Source organism: Manacus vitellinus, unplaced genomic scaffold (genome assembly GCF_001715985.3).
Source record: "Manacus vitellinus isolate BGI_N305 unplaced genomic scaffold, ASM171598v3 scaffold_2_pilon, whole genome shotgun sequence".
NCBI classification, from domain to species: Eukaryota; Metazoa; Chordata; class Aves; order Passeriformes; family Pipridae; genus Manacus; species Manacus vitellinus.
The window spans coordinates 31,286,891-31,307,610 of NW_021940208.1; the positions used below are offsets into that span (position 1 = coordinate 31,286,891).

Consider the following 20,720-nt stretch of genomic DNA (forward strand, 5'->3'; position numbering starts at 1 on the left):
CTGTGGGAATTAAAGTGGCCCAAGTGTACATGTATATATTTTTTGTGGATTTCTCCCAGGCTTTGTACAATGTTCCTATGTTTTTCATGCAGTCAACTCTTGTCAGCATTGGGCTGTATGGAAATCTTATCAGAGAGAAATATTGCATCCAGCTGTAAGTCTGAACAACTGAGCACATAACAAGATGTTCAAGGTGTGGATGTCTGTTGGCTTCTCCTCCTTACTCTGGGCAGGCTGGAATTCCACATTTTTTTTATTCATGTTCCTTAATAAGTTTCTTACCTCATTATCTTTTCTTAGTTCACTTTCATGTCATGTGAAATCTCCTGTGTAGAAGAGGAGCTTCCTTTGACTGCAAAAATATTTAAGCACAGCTCCTTATTTAGCGTAGGTGAAACCTATTAAAAACCCAGAGGAAAATTAACCTCCTTAGGTAGGGCAAGTGCAAGAAGAAAAGATGTGCTCTTTGTCTCTTTTCTGCACTGGTGACTGAGTCACTCTTATTTCTTAATATTGTCCCTTCTGTCTTTAGTTATTTTCCTCAGGATTCGTGGAATCTGAAGAGTATAACCCAGAAAATCTGGATATAAGGTTTGATGTGGCATCGGTGTTGAAAGAGCTCAGGAGAGGAAAGCGGCTGGTAAGGAGTTTGTTTCTGAATCTGCAGTTAGTCCAGTCTCATAGTACTGAAGGTTATCTGGCCTGTTCTGTGCTTTAAAAGAAATACATAAAAATACCTAGTCCTTCTGATCTACTAGGATTAGGAAAATTACAGATTTGATGTTAGAATCACTGGCGTTATATTCTGTGAAATTTAGTTCATTCTGTATTAAAATGCAGGTGTTTGTTTGTTTGTTTCTGGCCTCTAAGTCCTTAGTCAAAGTTTCCTAAGACTTTGATGAAGGACTAAGCCAGTGCCTGAAACAAAAGCATGTAATCCATAAGTGGAAAGGGAAGCACCTTCTGTGTTTAGCAGAACAAAGGTCATTTATATGAGGGTTTTTTTGTAATTGGCTTTGTCTTCAGCTGTTCTCCTCCCCTACATCCTGAGTGGAACTCTTTCCATTATGAAGTTATCCTAGAAAACATAAATACAAACACTAATACCCATTGGTCTTGAAGTAATTTGGGGAAGTTACCCAGTGCCCTCACGTGGCTGTTTGCATCATCTTACAAATGTATCTGTATAAAGTAGAGGTAAAGGTAGCAAAAAGGTGGCTGAAATTATGACCAGGATGGGAGTTTGCAGGAGTGAGCTTGCCTAATGAATTACACAGAAGTGACTTGCAATGAAATATTGGACTTTCCCGCGGAGGATGGTATTTGCCTTACGTGGCAAGATTTTCAGCAGCCGCCTGTGCCGTTTACGTGCTACACCCCGTCTTGTTCTAGGTGTGCAACTTCTGCCGCAAGAAAGGAGCCACAGTGGGCTGTGAGGAGAGAGCCTGCCGCAGGAGCTACCACTACTACTGCGCGCTCTGCGACGACGCTGCCATAGAAACCGACCAAGTGAAGGGAGTCTACCGGTATTTGCCCAAGTGATTTCTGACTAAGCACTGTCAGCATTTTTGTGGTGGTGATGGTGGTGTCGGGAAGAGAGGCTTGAAAATCATCTGGGTTTTAACGTTTTTTTAGAAAAGGAGGTGTTTTCTTCTCTCTTAAAGTGATGCTTGATCCTCCGTTTGCAAGCACTGGGGGAAACATTTTTCTTTCACATGAAAACTTCACAGCAGTGGGAGGGAATCTATTTAGTGTTTGAGCCTGTAACATACCTGAAAGTTCACTAGGCCAAAACTGAGGCAGTCAGTCCCTACTGACTACCTTGCTAGTCTTCAAGGACCAAGATTTTTATTATTAATATCATGGAAATTCTCTATTTTTTTTTTGTTCAGAAGCTCCAGTAAATGCAGTCTGAGCACGGAGTAGGCTATAGTACTTCTAGGTCTGTTCACATTAGACAAATTCTGGTAATTTTCCCTCCCTATGCTAGCAGAGAACTTTGATTCCCACCAAGGACCTTGTATTTCAAGTACACTACTAGCATTAACACAACTAAATGGATTCTAAGTAAAGTTTCTGTCCTGCTCATGCTAGTTCTCGTGTCCACTGCCCTTGGGCTGCCTGCGTTGCCATTAACAAACGGAACAAGTTGTTTGGAGGATGCACATGAAGCGGTTGAGAAATTGGGACTTCAGGGACCTTTTGAAATGCTGGAGTTGTGGTAAAGTCTAAGGTGCATAAAACCCCTGATGTTCGTTTCTGTGCAAAGCCAGAGAGATCACAGGCCAGGTTAGCCTTAGATTAGTCTGAGGGATCATCTAATCACTGTTTGTTTCAAAAAGCGATGGACTACTGCAGTCCTTAGCAGCAGTGGAAGATGGGTCCTTTTGTATCAAAACACTTGCACTCTTGGCTGCTTCACTAGGGCTGTCAGTCTAAAATGCAAGGCAGTAAGCCCAGCTGTATAGGGAAGATGGTATGTTTAGTTTATGCTTGTAAAGTCTTTGGAAGTCTGCCAAGCTCATGAAGGAGTATAGCTGGGAAGATGGAAACTTCCTATGATCACAATAAATGGCTTTCATTATATATCTTTAGAAAGGATAACTTGGGCTCAAGAAGACTGAACTTCTCAAGATGCTGAAAAATAAGTGGAACTGTCTAGATAGAAACTGGTAAAGCAGGTTGAATATATAGTTTGATGTGGTGGTTGTTTGAGCTTGGAGGTTTGGAAGAGAGACCCTTAAAAATGTCACTGTGAGACTAGTTGTGTGTCCTACATAGATATAATATGGGAAACTAGAGTATAGCAACCTGTATTGAAGGGATGGGAAAGGGATTAGAAAAAGATGATGAGGCAGACTTCAAGGATTTGAACCTAAAGATTTTTTGCATGGTATCAATGGCAAAAATTGTAGCTAGCCTGAAGTTATTGGAGAGTAGACTTGAAAAACAGTGAATGTGGACTGACAGCCCCTGCACTTTTTCGTGGTGAAATATGACATACTAAAAAGCACATCAAGGGAGAGAATTCCTTTGAGAGAGATGGAGCTGGTGTTTTTAAATTCTGAGTTGCCATTGTTGTGATGATGAGCATATCAAAACAAATAGAGCAGCAGCAAAAAGAGAAGGCATACAGTGCTGTGGAAGTGGCCAGTAAGAGTACAGGTGGGGAAATAAGTAAATTTGTTATGTTGTCTTGCAAAAATGATAGTAGGAAACTGCTTCCAAATAAAGTGGCCTGAGTAGTAAAATATATTGTCTGTTCTTTATAAGACATTCTTGTGCTTAGGAGGGTTGTTTCTAACTGGGAAAGACTAGAATTGAAGGGAGGGAAAGAAATAAAAGCAGTCTTCAGAGGGCAATATTGGAAATTCAAGGCTGTAAATTAGGTGTCCCCATTACTTCGCTTTCTGATTGAGTTGTTAGGCATACTTAAATCTGATTTTTTTGTGCATAAAAATACATTTCATGCAGAAAAGCTGGCTCATCAAGGAAATGGACTGCATTTCTAAGGGCACTGCTTCTATTTTTGTTAAAATAAAAGAGTGACAATAATTAGAAAATGTCCTAGTAAATGCAGTTCCCTTTAAAAATTGCTTCCAAGGACTTGAACAGTAGGCTTGGCAAATAGATTTGTAAGGAAGAGTTCAACTAAATCATGCTCTTTATAAGGCATTTTTGCTTAAGAAGTGAATTGGGATCCTTCTGTAAGAAAGGCATATTATAAAAGCTGGTTCGTGTTCTCTGCACATTATTGTAACCAGAAGATAAGGAATATTTCCAGTTATATTTGTTGCATTTTGCCTCTTTGAAGGAATTCACATTGCTCTCCTAGAACCAGTGAAAATATTCTCATCTTGCATACTACTAAAGCCTTTGAGGAATGGATTGAGCAGCTTTAAGCTACTGGATCTCAAACAGGGTGCCCTACTTCCTCAGGATTTGGGAACCACCTTGTCAGCACAGGCAGTGGGAAGGGAGGGGCACAGAGATCTCTGTAACAGTTGAATTATTGCATGGATACAGTTTGCGTGTACAAGACTGAATCATTTATTAATTCAAACTTTCGGTATGTATAGGGTTTGTGGAAGGAGGGACAGACATTCCATTCATAGCTGGGATTAAAGGTCCAGGAAACCCAGGGAGATGCTTCTCATCAAACAGATAGGCAGGCATTTCTTTATCACAATTTACAATGATAGATGGGGCAAAACAAAGTCACGAAGAGATTTACCACAGTCTACAAGTGTGCTTGCTTATCTTGCTTTTGTTTAGATCCCAAGGCTTCTTGCTAAGATCTCTTCTTATCTCTACTGTGTCATAAAGAACTTACATTCCAACAGATCTCCAAGCAAGTCACTGGTGCTGTATGTGGTGGTGCTGTGCGGCTCTGCCGGCACATGGAGCAGGGCTTGTCAATTCAAGCTGGCTGGGGAGCAGGTGTGGCAGGAGAGGTTCCTGGCGTGATGGTGCAGGGCGAGGGAGCAGAATGTTAGTTCTGCAGCGTTAACCTCATTAATTAACCTCTTGGCAGCATTAACCTTGTTTCAATAAGAGTTGCCTCTGACACAGTGATCACCACACCAGATGAAGTGTGTCTGACGTGGGATTGGAACAGTGGGTGGGTCCAGGCAGAGTGGGCTGATGGAACTGGTCATTCAAGGCTTCGGTGTTGAGAGTCCAGTGAGGCTCTAAAAGTAGAGATACAAGCTTGTGCATGGCCTGTGACTTCATAGCAGGTGCCTTCTTAGGTGGGTAATGCTGAACAAAAATTCTGATAATTCTTTTTAAGTGTCTTTCAGTTTATGTTTAATGAAAAGAGGGGGAAATATCTGTTAAAATCAGTCAGCATAACTCTGTTTACATATTTATTAATACTTTTTCTCTTTTTCTTAAAATTGAACTTAAATTTTAGAGTGTTCTGCCCAAAACATGACCCAAGCAATAGGACCAGTCACTATGGTGAGTTTCTTTAACACCTTCATTGATTTCATTTGTTCTAAAAAGTTTGCATCCTGCAGTCAGTAATTCATTTGAACAAAATAAATGTTACTCCACCTTCATATTGAGTGGTGGATTTCCAATCTTGCAGGAGTGGTTTGGTTGAGATCCACATGGATGCACAAAAATCAAGAAGGTCTTTTGAAGTATGTTTAAATTTAATTGAAGAATGTTTAAATTTAATTTTCCCTAAATCTCCCTCAAAACTGACTTAAACCACCATGGACCTGATCCTTTTTGGAATTATTCTGACTCTGTTCCGGCAGGTAGGCCCAGGCAGCTTGTAAAGTCCACGTGAGACAGGAGAGCCACACACAAGTTTGCACTTGATTAGCAAAGAGAGGCTGTTACGGAAGAGGTCACCTTGAGATTTTATCTGTAGTTATGTTCAAACATTCACTTTTGCATCTTCTGTATTCACTGCAGTACTTTCTAAAATAGAGCCTTTCATTCTGAAGGATTCCAAAGAACTTTTTCAGTGTAACAAAAGGGTTATACAACCTGTTCAAGGATTGCTTCCTATGCTACAGAAATGCAGCTTAATTTGGCAGTCTTGATCCTTGCTGATTCAGAGGTAATTGGAAATCTCACTGAATTAACCAGCCAAAGCTGGACTTTATTAATCTAATGCATGCAACCCTGCTCAAAGTGAAGTGGGTCCTAGACTGGCCTTTGCTCTGAAGTGAAGCTCAGTTGGACTGTGAGCATTCATAGAATCATAGAATCAGCCAGGTTAGAAGGGACCTCCGAGATCATCAAGTCCAACCCTTGATCCACTACCACCATGATTACTAGACCATGGCACTCTTAAAAACCTCCAGGAACGGTGAATCCACCACCTCCCTGGGCAGCCCATTCCAATGCCTGATTACCCCCTCTGTAAAGAATTTCTTCCTAATATCCAACCTAAACCTCCCCTGGCACAGCTTAAGACCATGCCCTCTTCTCCTACCATTGGCTGTCTGGGAGAAGAGACCAACCCCCACCTGGTTACAACTTCCTTTCAGGGAGTTGTAGAGAGTGAGGACCCTACTCTTCTCCAGGCTGAACAACCCCAGTTCCCTCAGCCTCTCCTCATAGGACTTGTGCTCGAGTCCCTTCACCAGCCTTGTTGCTCTTCTCTGGACCTGCTCCAGGACCTCAATGTCCTTCCTGAACTGAGGGGCCCAGAACTGGACACAGTACTCCAGGTGTGGCCTCTCCAGTGCTGAGTCCAGGGGAAGAATCACTTCCCTGGACCTGTTGGCCACACTGTTCCTGATCCAGGCCAGGATGCCATTGGCTTTCTTGGCCACCTGGGCACACTGCTGGCTCATGTTCAGCTTCCTGTCAATCCAAACTCCCAGGTCCCTTTCTGCCTGGCTGCTCTCCAGCCACTCTGTGCCCAGCCTGTAGCACTGCATGGGATTGTTGTGGCCAAAGTGCAGGACCCAGCACTTGACCTTGTGGAACCTCATCCCATTGGAATCATCCCAACTCTCCAGCCTGTCCAGGTCCCTCTGCAGAGCCCTCCAGCCTTCCAGCTGATCGACTTAGTGTCATCCGCAAATTTGCTGATGATAGACTCAGTCCCCTCATCTAAATCATCAATAAAGATATTAAACAGGACTGGGCCCAACACTGATCCCTGGGGGACACCCCTAGTGACCGGATGCCAACTGGATGCAGCACCGTTCACCACCACTTTCTGGGCCCAACCCTCCAGCCAGTTCCTAACCCAGCAGAGAGTGCCCCTGTCCAAGCCGTGGGCTGCCAGCTTTTTCAGGACTATGCTGTGGGGGACGGTGTCAAAGGCTTTGCTGAAGTCCAGACAGACCACATCCACAGCCTTCCCCTCACCCACCAGGCAGGTCACCTGATCATAAAAGGAGATCAGGTTGTTCAGACAGGACCTGCCCTTCCTAAACCCGTGCTGGCTGGGTCTGATCCCTTGTCCATCCTGTAGGTGCTGTGTGATTGCACTTAGGATGATCTGCTCCATAACCTTGCCAGGCATTGAGGTCAGGCTGACAGGCCTGTAGTTTCCCGGGTCCTCCTTCCAGCCCTTTTTATGGATTGACATGACATTCACCAACTTCCAATCATCTGGGACCTCCCCAGTGAGCCAGGACTGTTGGTAGATGATGGAGAGAGGCTTGGCAAGCTCTTCCGCCAGCTCCCTCATCACCCTTGGGTGGATCCCATCTGGTCCCACAGACTTGTGAGGATCCAAGTGGCTCAGCAGGTCACTAACTGTTTCCTCCTGGATTACAGGGGGACTATTCAGATTCTTATCTCTTTCTACAAGCTCCAGAAGCCAGCTGTCCTCAGGACAACCTGTCTTACTGTTGAAAACTGAGGTAAAGAAGGTGTTAAATACCTCAGCCTTTTCCTCATCTTTGATAACTATGTTTCCACCCATGTCCAGTAAAGAATGGAGGTTTTCCTTGCCCCTCTTGTTATTGATGTATCTGTAGAAGGACTTCTTGTTATCCTTCACAGAAGTGGCAAAATTGAGTTCAAATTGTGCCTTCGTCTCTCTAATTTTCTTTCTACATGACCTAACTATATTCCTAAACTCTTCCTGAGTAACCAGCCCTTTTTTCCATAATCGGTAGGCTCTCTTCTTTACCCTAATTTCCTTCAAAATCTCCCTGTTCAGCCAGACCAGTCATCTTCCCTGCCGGCTCGCCTTTTGGCACACTGGGACAGCCTTCTCCTGTGCTTTCAAGACTTCCTTCTTGAAGCATGTCCATCCCTACTGGACCCCCTTGTTTTCAAGGGTTGTTTCCCAGGGTACACTCTGAACTAGTCTTCTGAGTAGGCCAAAATCTGCCCTCTGGAAGTCCAGCGTAGAGGTTTTATTGATGGCCCTCCTTGCATCCCTGAGCATTGAAAACTCTATTATTTCGTGGTCACTGTGCCCCAGACGGCCTCCGACCACCACATCTCCCACCAGCCCCTCTCTGTGAACAGCAGGTCTAGCAGGACCCCATCCCTGGTAGGCTCATTTACCAGCTGGAGCAGGAAATTATCCTCTATTCACTCAAGGAATCTCCTAGACTGCCTCTTCTCTGCTATGTGGAGTTCCCAGCAGACATCCAGCAGGTTAAAGTCACCCATGAGAAAAAGGGCTGGTGATTTTGAGGCATCTGCCAGCTGCTTGCAGAATAATTCATCACCCTCATCATCCTGATTGGGCAGTCTGGAACAGACTCCCACCAGGATGTCAGCCTTGTTGGCCTTCCTCCTGGTTCTGATCCACAGGCACTCAACCTTGTTGTTACTGACTTCAAGTTCCCAGAGTCAAGAGACTCTCTAACATATAGAGCCACCCCTCCACCTCTCCTACCTGGTCTGTCCCTTCTGAAGATCTTGTAGCCACCCATGGCAGCACTCCAGTCATGTGAGTCATCCCACCACATTTCCATGATGGCAACTACATCACAGCTTTCCTGCTGCACGATGGCTTCCAGTTCCTCTTGTTTGTTACCCATGCTGTGTGCACTGGTGTACATGCACTTCAGCTGGGCTGCTGATTTCACCCTTAACTCAGGCTTTCCACCCTTATGCTCCTCTCTGGAGAGCCTGGTTTCAATCCCTTCCCCCTTCAAACCTAGTTTAAAGCCCTCCTGATCAGCCCTGCCAACTTATGGCCTAGAGTCCTTTTGCCCTTCCTAGATAGATGAAGCCCATCTGATTTGAGGAGACTAGGTACCACGGAATTTGCCCCATGGTCAAAAAAACCAATAAGATGAGTTTTCCTAGTCCTCTCCTCATTCATCCCTGCTACTGCAGGAACTGAGGCAAACACCACCTGTGCTCCTGTCCCATTAACTAATTGACCCAGCACCTTCAAATCCTTTTTAATCGCCCTGGTACTTCTTCCATTAATATCATTAATGTCTTTGTGTTGTCAAATGTTGCACATACGATGTATGACGTATTCCCTGAGAACAGAGTTTTCTCCTAGAGTTCTTCCAGAGGCACCTAATTTGGAGACCCTCTGAGGGCTAAATGGATTCTGTTGGCAGTGTCTGCCCTGCCTCCTAAATCACCTTCTCCCACCTGTCTGATAGAGTAGCTGTTCCCCAAGCCAGAGGTCTCTTGCTTGTAAGCAGCTCTCAGATGCACACGTGGCCCTTGGAATAGCTGGGGGAATCAGCTGGTGAATCAGCTGAAGTAGCAGGTGCTCTGTCTGGGCCATCTGAGCAGGCAGGGGATGCCTGTGCTGAGGTGTTTGCAGGTCTGCATAGGGCAGTGAGGGAGACAGGCTGGGGTGGAAGTGCTCTGGCTGCGTGGTAGTTCTGACTTTCAGGATCCAACTTGGATGAAGTAACTCAGCACTGGGCTGTGTGGGAGCACAAGCTGCCTCTCCAGGCCTGTTTTCCCCAGTAGCTTCAAGAAAATAGGGTCAAGGAACATCCCCTTGTTCTTTGTTGAGACAATGTTCTTGTGCTGAATTGTCGGGGCTCTACTGTTTAATTAAGCAGATAAGATGCCTTAGGGGCCAAGAACTCTCCTTGCAGCTCTACACAGGGAGAGGGCAGCTCCACATGGGAGGGCAGTTTGGGCTTGGAAACAGGCTCCAACATCTGTTTAACTGGAAATGTTGGATGTGGACAGAGTAAAGGCTGACAGAGAGCAGCAGGTGCTGTGCAGGGTGGGAGAGGTTGGGCTACTCTTTGGGCTGTGTTCCTCTTGTTGTATAAGGTGTCCTCATGGCAAATATCAGGGAGAGTTTAGAAAATCCCATCACATGTCAAAGATGTCATGCAAGGAACACTTTGTATCTACACCTATGTCTCCTGGACACAAATTAGGCCATGCAGCTTTATTTTGGATCAAGTCAGAGACTATGATTTCCTTTCATGCTGTGAAAAATGCAAATGTACGGCATCAGTACCCAAAGCCCAAACTTGTTTCAACAGCCTCCTTGTACAATGACTCCTCATTCCTTTTGACAGGATGACTTCTAACAGGAAAGACCTTACTAAAGTGCCGTCCAGAGGTTCTGGACTTAAATACAGAAGGCAGCATATAACCCCACTGCACTTAAAACTCTCAGGTTTTGTTGGGTGGTTGAACTCTTCTCAGGATTTCTCTGCTCCTGCCATCTCTTCCTTGCCAGAGTTATCCTTCTCTGATACTGTAGCTGTTTCCAAAATCTGCCAGATAGGCTGTTGGCAAGAGGCTGCTGCATGCTAATGGAAAGGACACAGTGAAAGCAGATGATTTTGCAGAGATCTAATACCACATCACTAAAAACACTTTGTAGCATAAATAATATTCAACTGACAAGTCAGACTGCTTCTGGAGGTTTTCTAGGATGGTCATTAAATCAATGAAAAATCTAATGCCATTTGCATATCTTTGGGACACCTAAAATAATTCTTTATGCAGTCTTAATTTTGAGGGTGTATTAACATAAACAAGAATTGTCTTAAAAAAAAAGAAATCGTCTTTTTAAATTTGCCGGAAGTTTTTACCACTAGAGGTAGTGCTGCTGCCAGGGAAAATAAGTTCACTCTGCAACAATCAAAAATCTGCTGAGTTTAAAAGGTAAAGTGATATTCTAATGCTACAGTGATTTGCATGTTTTCCTAATGGTTCAGGGTTGTAATTTTTCTTAGATGGAAATAACATGCATTCCACTGAAATGTCAGGTATTTGGGGAAGCTGAAACATACTCTTGCCTTGCCACCCAAAGTGCCTCACTTGAGTAGCTTTTTGGGATAAAAAGAGTTTGAATGATGTGTAGTCATCAGTCTGAGGTTGTTGCACTTGTTTCTTTGTTGTTTATTGATTACTAGGTGCAGCTAATAAGAAGAGAAGATATACATTGACATCTCCTACCATCACAGAAGAAATGGTAATTCTGAATTTCAGCAGTCTAAAACAGGAACCCACATCTGCTACAGCAAAGGACTTATTTAGTGAAGTATTTTGACTGTGTGTTCAGAGAAAGACTTCCTCACAGAAACAGTTTGCTTGTCCTTTACGGCTGCCTCGTTTGGATCTTGCCATTCCGTCAAACCAAAACTGTTTGCATTTGAAGCCACTTCAGGCAGAGCTGGCATTGCCCTCCTGTAATGTGGCAATTAGACTATAAATGCAGTAGGACCCTCCAAACCAGGCTGACTTGGTGGCTGTGATCCTGGCATGGGCAGAAAGAGCTTCCCTTTGGGGGCTCCATTTCTTTGGAAGTACAATGCCCCTTGGGTTTGCTTAGGGCTTGACACAGCTTCCACGAAAAACTGCTTTTGATGAGTCAGTCGGTCTTTTAAACCTGCACTTGTTTGTGTGAGCACACTGTGCTCATGGTAAGCCTGGCAGACTTTCATTGCAGATCAGGCAGCTCTGGACTCTGCAGATGGCCTTCCCAAGGGTTTGAAGCTATCAAGCAAACATCCCTCTGGTTGCAGGGGGAATTGTTTTACAGGCTGTTGTTAGGAAACCTGTAAATAGAACTTCTTTTAAGTTTTGAGGTGATTCTCTTGGCTCTACAGAAGTGTGCGTGGGAATTCTCTTTGACATTTGGAGGGGTTGGGATTTTCTCTTTCTAGAGGAATTGGTGTCCAGCTTTCCATGGGGAAAATAGTCTGCCTTTCCCAGGTCTTGAGATTAAAGGGAGTTCATATGAGGGGATGTGGATGATCATATGAGGGGATGTTTCAGCATTTATGTAGTACTGTCAGAAGGGTTGGTTATTTTTCTCCAAGAATTTCTCATCTGGTATTATAACTGAGATTTGTTTGACCAGTTACTCACAGTATTGCTCTGTTTCTGGTCTTCTCCCATGCTAGTGATCTTGGAAATCAATACAAACACTGCAAATAAAAAGGTGAGGGGTTTCAGGATTTATCACTGTAGGATAAATTGTTTACCACTGTGTAAGCAATGCACGTTTACACTGGTGGAGTTTTGGGACAGAACTGAAGAATTGTTCACAGTCCTGTGGTATGACGTGAAACAGGAGAGACTGACTGCATCCTGTCCAAAGGAAAACATTCCCCTTTTCCAAATCGTTCCCAGCATTACATCAGGTTTAGGGAGCTAAACATCATCTGCCCTGGGAGTTAGCAATAGACATTTGTTAACTTTTCTGCTATTTGCAAATGAAGTGATTAAGGAGGGTGGTGTCCCAAGTGTTGGGCTTTTCTTAGTGTTTTTGCTTTTTGCTTCCATTTTAAAAATTGAATGTCTGAAGAGGAATATCGCTAGCTGTGCAGAAAAGCTGACTGTATTCACAGAAATGCAGGCTGCTCTCTATCTTTCTGGTAATGAAAACAGCAGTAAATGTTAGTATGATGTAAAAATATATTGTTTTGATTGTCTTACAGAAAACAGAAGAGAAAGCAGAAGAAAACCATTTCCAAACACTAAAAAGAAAAAACAACAGGCATAAAGGTGAGACTGACTTTATAGAGCAACTAGGAGGTATTATGATCTGTTATGTTGAAGTCCAGAGCTTGGAGATAGCTGGTAGCAGTGATGCTGCAAATGTACCTTTATTGTTCTCCTGAGATGAGTGACTGTCCAAGCTCTGGCATGGCAGCAGAAGTCTGATTTGCAGAATGACTGTGGAGCAAACAAATATCTGTGGTTTGGCTGAGTGAGACTTGCTGTGTGATGTGAGCTGGTGATTCACCTGAGAATGCCCCCGTTCTGGCTGCTGCGTTCAGCTCTGTGTCTCCTGCAAATGGGGGTGCCTCTGCCTGACCTCCCTCCTCCGTATGAGTGCAGCTAAATTTAAAAGGGAACCTGTCCTCCTTCACTTTAGTCTCCTTGTCCTGAGCCCCTCCTGAAGGAGAGAGGTGAGTTCAGCATGGTGGTGCTCTGGAGAGGGTTAGCTGAGGAGGTGCTGCGAGATGTGGGGGCAGCATATCTTACCTTTTGAAGCCTGGGTGTACATAGGGTGCTTAACACAATATAGCAATTTACTGCATAAATAGGATATTACAACAGTGAAATGGACCACAGGACCCGTCCTTCAGTGCCGCGCTTTTCATGTTACCCTGAAGCTCCTGCTGCAATTGCTTGTCGGGATTCTGCTGTCACCTGGAAGTTTGGAAGGTGCTAGTGGTGATTATTCACCTCCTGTGGATATGCTTAGTGTATGGGCCTGGTATTTCAGGTGGCTGCCTAGTGCTTTTTTCTGAATTTCTACTATCACTGTAAAGAACAGGGAATCTATATAGAATCCTGAAATACTTGTAGGGCATCACATGTAAGTGAGGTGACGTTTCTTTTCTCACAAATGTCTCCAGTAAAACATAGTGTTTTTAATGGAGACTGGCAGACTTCTGTGAACTGTCCGATAGCTCTTTCCTTTTGAACAGCCCATTGCTCATTACTGAGACTTGTTGCTGACCTGCTGCTCCCAGATGAATTAAAAATAGACAGTTATTTCTCTAGCAGTCCAAATCTGACAAAGTAGGTCTATAAAATGGGCTGTAATAAACAAGTTTAATGCCTGGATCATTTGGAGTAAAAGTAGCCTTAATTATTACTAAATCCAATACTGATTCACTTCTTGCACTGTTTTCTGGTGTGGTTCTAAGGATTGGAAGAAGAACAAGCAAGACAAATCACTTGCTTTCCTGTACTGGAGAGTTCCAGGAGTCTTTAGGAATGGTACATTTAGAGTTACTGAGATATTTGCTTTTGATGAACGAAGCTAAACCTAGAGCTTAGGGAATTTTACACCCAGCATAGTGCTTACATTTGCCAGACCACTTTTTTGTTCCCATTGAAAAGGGCTGCATGGGTAGCTGGAGGAGCCAGAGATTTGCAAAAATATTTGCTACCAGAGGGAGGTTTTTCACCAAAAAGTTTTAGTTTTAGTTTCTGAAGACAGGGAGTAAAGCCCACTTTACAGATCACTTTTATGAGTGTGTTTTTGTGTTTTAACAGTCCAGATAGACCTTGTAAGGAAATGCAAACAGGCTGGGCTTCTAGATGACATATTTGAAGAAATGCTGGACACGCTTCACCTGGCACAGGAAAAACTAATGGATGACAACACTTCAGAAACAGGTATGGAGACCCTTGGGGGACTGCTCTCAAAGCAGAAATGCAGATCTGAATGCCAGGTACTTGGCCCTGGGCCACCTTCCTGGGGATACTGTAGTGCTAAATATAATCCTGTCTTATTTCTGCAGCTGTGCAGTGGGTTGAGAATGACCTTCCCTTTTAAATGTTTAAAATTAAAATTCCAAGGAACTTTTCTCAACATTATATAAGAGCTGCCAACTGAGCATGCTCTAGTGAGACCTTCTGACTTGAATTTTTGAAGCCACCTTTTACCCACTGGCATAAACATAGGAAGGCTCAGAGTGGCCTCTTCTCCCAGGCAGTGAAAAAGAGAGAGGTCCTGAAGAGAACTGGAAGGTTTTATTTGGATTGTAAGTCTGTGTTGCTCTTACAGCTTCACAGAGGGACCGGCTGTCTGTTAATATCAGCACTCTCTTCTGAGTGAAAAATCTCTGAGTATGTATACTTTAAGTCTTTGACTGATTTGTTACAACTAAACTGTCAGCTCTTAGTGCCTATCTGGGGTTTTCATCAGTTTTATCAGCTTCTATGAAGTACATTGTTCTTGGGGAATTCCAGTTTAATGTTGCTTTGTCCACAACACCATTAAATAAAATTTCAAACCTTCCTCTCCTATTGTACTCTGTTTTACAAAGTTATGAGTAATACCTTTGCATAAAGAATGCTATTTTATGCAAAGTAACTGAAGCACATGCATGGAAAGTGAAATTTCCCACCTAGATATGTCTTCCTTCACAAGCAGCTGGTGTATGACATGATAGCAGCTGTTGGAAGCAGCAATGAAGTCCAGGACACATTAGAGATTCAGAGTCTGCATCACGAAGGAAACCTCTTAATGGTCAGTTGAACTCTGTGAGCATTTTGTATTTTGCTTCAACAGAAGCTTCAGGTATGAAACTGATGCATAATTCTTGGATGGTTTTTAACACTGAACAAGAATAGCTCTGTCCCACACGTCACATGATCAGTCAGAGGAAAATGGTACGGTCAGCCCTGCCATCACACAGTCCTGACACAATGGAATGGAATATGACTGAAGTATATTGCTCTTTTTTAAATGGACTGTTCATGTGGTGCAGACCCAAAAAGGGAATTATTTTCTATAGAGAACTAAAAAGAAAGTAGAATTGACAACTTGATCCTTCTTTCTCATTATAGGTTGTATGAGAAGGAAGACATCTTAAAACCTCAAGCAATCAGTATGATGGAAAATAACTAACTACTGTTTTGTGTTCCTTCTAATGTAGGGCTCTGTAAACCTTTACTCGATAATATTATATCAAATTATCTCTTTCCCCAGAATATGAAGAGACAGTAATGGCACTGTTTGACTGTGGACTGTTTGAAAATATACTGACAAATATTCATTCAGGTACGTGCGGAAAAGCTGTTAGAACAGTAGCATTTGGTCTGGGTTTTGGCATTGAAGCTATTCTTCTGAGAATTTTGATAAAATGATAATTTAAAATGAAAATTCCAAGGAACTTTTTTTTTTTTCAATATTATGTAAACTCTTGAATAAAAGCCATTGCTACCTGAATCTTTAGAAATACAGTATGCCAATTTTGCTGAAGGGGGCAGGCAACTCAGTTCCACAGCTTTAAAAGACCAAAGGGTCTCTGCCCCAGGGGAACTCCCCTCTCCTGCAGGTTATTTTGGTTCCTTCTCTGCAGCCTCTCTTCAGTAGCTTGCCTGTGTTATAGCTCTGCTGCTGCCTGACAGGTGTTCAGACTAATACCTTTAACTGAAACACAGCAGCCAAGCACTAGCAGAACTTACCCGGGGCCTGTGGCCATTCTAACATGCTTTGAAAAACAAGATGAGAATGCTCAGAGTGAAATGGAAACAATGGCAGGAGTGGTTGCTTGGGATGAGCAGTGTGGAAGGAAACTCTGGGGCTGATTTAAGCAACAAGGCTAAAACTTTTTCAGACAGGTGAGTCTCTCGCTCCGATTAACTCTTGCTCTCTAAGAGTTAGCAGCCTTGTTCTGACTTTTGCTTTAATTTATTACAGTGAAAGGGGCTTTAATTAGCTAACACTGAGGTTCAGTGTGTGAAGGCAATGTTTGCTGTTTTCCCTTCACTTGACTGAAAAAGCCAGGCTCCTCCCTTTAGTCTTCTGTTCTTGCACTTAAATCCCCTTTTCAGCAGTAGGAGTGTCTGGTGTTGCAGTTGTCTGACACAAGGTTCTGCCAGTGTCAGACAGAATGTCTGAGGGCATTAAAACATCTCAGATCGGAATTCCTCACGTGACACAACCTTGGATCGTACTTGTTTCTTTCACAGCTGCATCAATTATTTCACTTTCTTCTCAGCTTGCAGGAAAATTTCTTGATATTGGCACCTACGTGCACACAATCATGTGATTCTTGTGGGTACAAGTTGTCCCCTCTCCCAGTTCCCCATGATTTGGGCAGCTCAGTTCTTCCTGTACCACACAATCTTCTTTTCTGATGCCACTGTCCTCCTTTTAATTTTAAGGTCAGTAATGAAAACACACATCAAGGCTGGTTCCAAAACTGATTGAAGAGGAGCTCTTAATATGAACCAGTGAGAAAGGAATGAAAGTGAGACTGTAGGGAGGGAAGAATATCACCAGGGGGTTTTTTTTGTTTGGTTTGGGTTTTCTGTTGTTGTCACCTGCCTTACAAGCTCTAGATAGGGAGTCTCTGTGGTGATGTACTAAGTCAAGGAAGAAATAAAGTGAGACTAGTATAAATACTGTGTCTTCTTTGATATTTTCCTGGAGCTGATGATTTTGGGTCATCTGACATGCCTTACCTTCAATCCATTTTTGCATTTTATTTTTTTCATTTGTTGCATTATCATGCAAACCCTGTTCTAAAGCCTTATGTGTCAGCACAGCAAGGTTACTCTGAACTGTAACTGTTGATACTGCTATTTTAAATCCCTTTTATATGCAGGGATACACAGTTCTCTTGCAGCATGCAGCTTTACTGCAAACTTGTCTGCTTGTAAAACTTTCCATACGTGCTATGGAAAGTCACTCTCCTGACGTGCTATCACCTCAGGAGCAGTTTCAGATTTCTAGGTTGGAGGTCCTTGTCCTCTTCTCCAAGGAAAAGTGACTTCCTTTAGTTTTGCTTTCAGTTCTGTTGTGCATCCTGCTTGGGAAGATACCTCTCCATCAGCTTCCATTTCCTCTTTGCTGGTCAGCTGTCTGTCCAGTAGCTTTTGAGCTCCTTGGTAGCATTTGTTTTTAGGGGGTTTGTAGCAGCAAATTCTGCAATTAAGTTGCACGGACAAAAGGCCATGATCCTTAATTTTAAAACAACAGTGCAGTGCAGTTCCTCCACTGAGAGTCCACAGCAGTTGTCTTACAGAAGATCAAGGGCAGTCCTTCCAGGCCCATGTCCCTCAGGCCATTCCTGATTTTAAAGAAATACATGTTCTTTCCCTTTAGGTCATTTCCTCTATGAGGTAGAAGGTTCCTCATCTGTTTCTGCCTCCCTGTGGAAGCACTGCCATAGGCCAGTCATTCCCATCCCTGACATCTTTCTCTGGGCTATTTCTATTTCTGCCACATCCTTTTGGCAGAAGAGAAACAGCTGTATGTCTGAGCTGTAGGTCTTCCATCTGTAGATCGCCCAAATGCTGAATACATCCTCACAGAACATTCTTAGTTGGAAGGGACCCACGAGGATCACTGAGTCCAACTCTTAAGTGAACAGCCCCTATGGGGATTGGACCTGCAACTTTGGCATTACTAGCACCATGCTCTAACCAAGCTGTTTTGTTTACTTCTCATAATTTTTTAATTCATATCCAAATAGTCTCTAGGAGGGCTTTTTTTTCCGGCTTTCACTTGTGTATGTCCAACTTTTTCTTCAAGTATGTGCCTGCTAGTTCTTGTGACCGCATGGGCTTGGTACCACATGGAAGTGCCATGAAGGCTGCCTGCCCCCTGCCCCTGCAGTGAAGGGGACTGTTTCCATTGTGGATTTGTCTGCTGTTGAGCTGTTAAACACTGTGAAGGGGCAGGCACAGGTTTTGGGGGGCAGCAGGGGGAAGTGCTGTCAAATATTGCTATCACCTGACTGCAGAGAGAAGGAGCCATCTGCTTCTCTTCAGTCAGAGCAAGCGTGGGGCACCAATGATCTGCTACCAGAATTTTCCATGGGCAGCAGGCACCACCATCATTCTGGAGCCTGTTTCCAACACCCACACCCAGCTCTGGGTAATGTACTTAAAAACATGCACGTACATAATCTTCCACATACATGCACAGACAGCAGCAGTTATGGGCTTTCTACTGCAGAGGAAGAAGCAGCAGGGAGGTGGAAGGCCAAAGGTGCTTTGCTTTTTTCTTTTTTTTGAATCAGTTAAGGTTCTGTAATTCCAAATGTCATGGGATAAACATCTGGAGATAATTTCCCCACTCTACCCCTTTGGAGACATCCTCTTTCCCACAAAAGAGAAAAAATATTTTCAGTTTGTATAAAATGTCTTTTCCTTCTTACCAGAATGTGAACTCTGACATTCTCACACACTGAGAAAAACTCATTTGTTGTTCACAGACCAACCTTGCTGCTCAGAGGTCACCAACACCTCTGTGTGTCTTGTTAACTGAACAAAGCAGGTACTTCAATTAAAACTTGCAATTAACACTGTAAGGTTTGGTAATGCTGCTGAATACTGGCAAGGCCTGTTACCAAGATCTCACTGACTTCAATAATCTTTAACATTAGGAAAATGGAAGCAACAGAGAGAAGCAGAAATGCAGTCAGGCAGAGCTTTGCAAATAAGGTAAACACCTTGGTTAATCCCATCAGGGTACTGTCAATAACAATTCTGCCAGAAGCAGAATTAAATGCTCAAGTTGTAGTTTTGAGCATAGAGCCGTTGAATGCAGTTGTCCAAATCATCTCTTTTTAGGTTTAATTGTCTCGTATGCTAAAATCTGCTAGTAAATTTACGTTAAGACTGTAATTCAGAGATGTTATCTTTAAAGATTTAAAATGCATCTTTTTCCCATAGAAATGAAATCTGAAAAGGGAATTGTTAAAGTTCATATGCCAGTTGGCACTGGGTTAGTAACTAAACTAATAATTTTTACATATGATGTGATGGTTTAAATTTAATCCCAAAACCAGCTACATTATGGATTTTGTTAGGTGGATAACAAAGTATGGGAACACTACTTTGTGCTTTCTTTGATGTATCAGTTGGGCTCTTTCTTCCAACACATGGTCCAGCTTTTCATGAAGAGCCCAAGCGTACAGAGTGGTGGGTTAAAGATGTTGCTGAAGAAAGGCAGAGGATTGTAGTTTAAACTAGGCATTTGTAGCCTCTGCAGTGTTTATGCATATGTAACATGTATTTTAAATTAAATAAATAGTTATGTATGAATAAAGGCTTTTTTATCCTTTTCTTTTTTGCAATAGGAACAGAAGAAAAAATACAAGAACTTCTAGAAAACAGAAAAAGACTGGATCACAAGATAGAGCTACTGCAGGACTTAAAAGAAATCCTTCCTACCCCAGAGAGCACAGCCAGTACATCTAGTATGCTGTCTGAATAACGCTCAAGTCTGTCTGTAATCGTGTCAATATTTAGGATTTTCTAATGATAGAAACCCTAGAGCCCATCTGGTTCATGTCTAAGTTCCCGCTCCCAAGACAGGGACATAAACAAGAACTGGGTCACATATTCATTTTTATACCTCAATGGTGCAATAATTTTAAGTTCTTAAAATTTTCAAATCTTCGTCTTCAAACCTTACTGTGTAGTACTTCAGTGTTACACACTAAATTTAGCTTTTTTAAACCCTCCAGTGAAGACTTTTTGCTCCAAGACAAGGGAACATCAGATGCAACAGAACACTTGTTAAAGTCACTTTAACTGTGGAGCCCTCTCCTGACTGTGCCATCGCTGCTTCACTGTCTGTGTCTAGACAGTGATGTTTTCAGAATCATATTGGTGCTTTGGCTTTCCAAAGAAGATAAACGAGCAGAACTTGCACTTAAGGAAGCCTTTTGAATGTTGAACAGGACTTAAATTAAAAAACCCAAGTTATTCTTGTTTGACTGGTCAATGTGTAACTAGTTCTGCTGTAATGGCAGTGGCAATACAGTGTTTACAGGCAGACCAAAAACAGTTGGGCATTATCCTCGGAATATGTACAATGTCAAAGGGATCAAACAGTGGTCTGCGTCTTCCTTTCTCCAGTACGAAAGGATCCAACTTCCCTGTGTTTTGCCTTTAAAAAGTTGTTTGAATACAGAAAAGCATTGTTTAGCTACAAAAGGTGAAGTTCACAAAATAAAACATTTTTTAAAAAAGCTATGTATGGAGTTGTGCTCACTGCCCCCCCCGCTGCATAGGATGTGACCAAGGAGGGGAACAGTGTCAGGCCCTGCTGTAACCACCCCATGCCTCAGCAGAAAGCAGAGCAGCACCAGTGTTCCACTGCCCTCATGGTTTCATGAGAAGTGTAACATCCTGTTACAACAGCTGTACTCTGCCTCTGACCATTCAGAATTCCTGACAGGAGCTTGTTCTGTAGGACGGTGGGCATCAATAAGCACAGAACAACGTTCAAAACAAGCTCTTGAACTATTAGCTGTGCCCCATAGAACAAAATACTAGTAATTTTAATTGCTTATACACTTCAGGCCTGCTGCCTGTCTGGGCCCAGCTTACTGCCCATGCCCAGGACTCAA

The 20,720-nt window shown here is 43.0% G+C and overlaps 1 protein-coding gene across 1 annotated transcript in view; it reads left to right on the forward strand.

Annotated features, from left to right (window-relative positions):
- Positions 1-20,340, forward strand: part of LOC103762424 (histone-lysine N-methyltransferase SETDB2) — a 49,281-nt gene extending 28,941 nt beyond the window's left edge. The window contains exons 17-25 of the mRNA XM_029960926.1: positions 533-640; positions 1,393-1,526; positions 4,916-4,962; positions 10,794-10,852; positions 12,324-12,390; positions 13,897-14,019; positions 15,338-15,409; positions 18,747-18,804; positions 19,443-20,340. Of these exons, the coding sequence (XP_029816786.1) occupies positions 533-640; positions 1,393-1,526; positions 4,916-4,962; positions 10,794-10,852; positions 12,324-12,390; positions 13,897-14,019; positions 15,338-15,409; positions 18,747-18,804; positions 19,443-19,563 (789 nt within the window). The 3' untranslated portion in view covers positions 19,564-20,340. The remainder of the gene's footprint in view (positions 1-532; positions 641-1,392; positions 1,527-4,915; positions 4,963-10,793; positions 10,853-12,323; positions 12,391-13,896; positions 14,020-15,337; positions 15,410-18,746; positions 18,805-19,442) is intronic.
- The last annotated feature ends 380 nt before the right edge of the window (positions 20,341-20,720 follow it).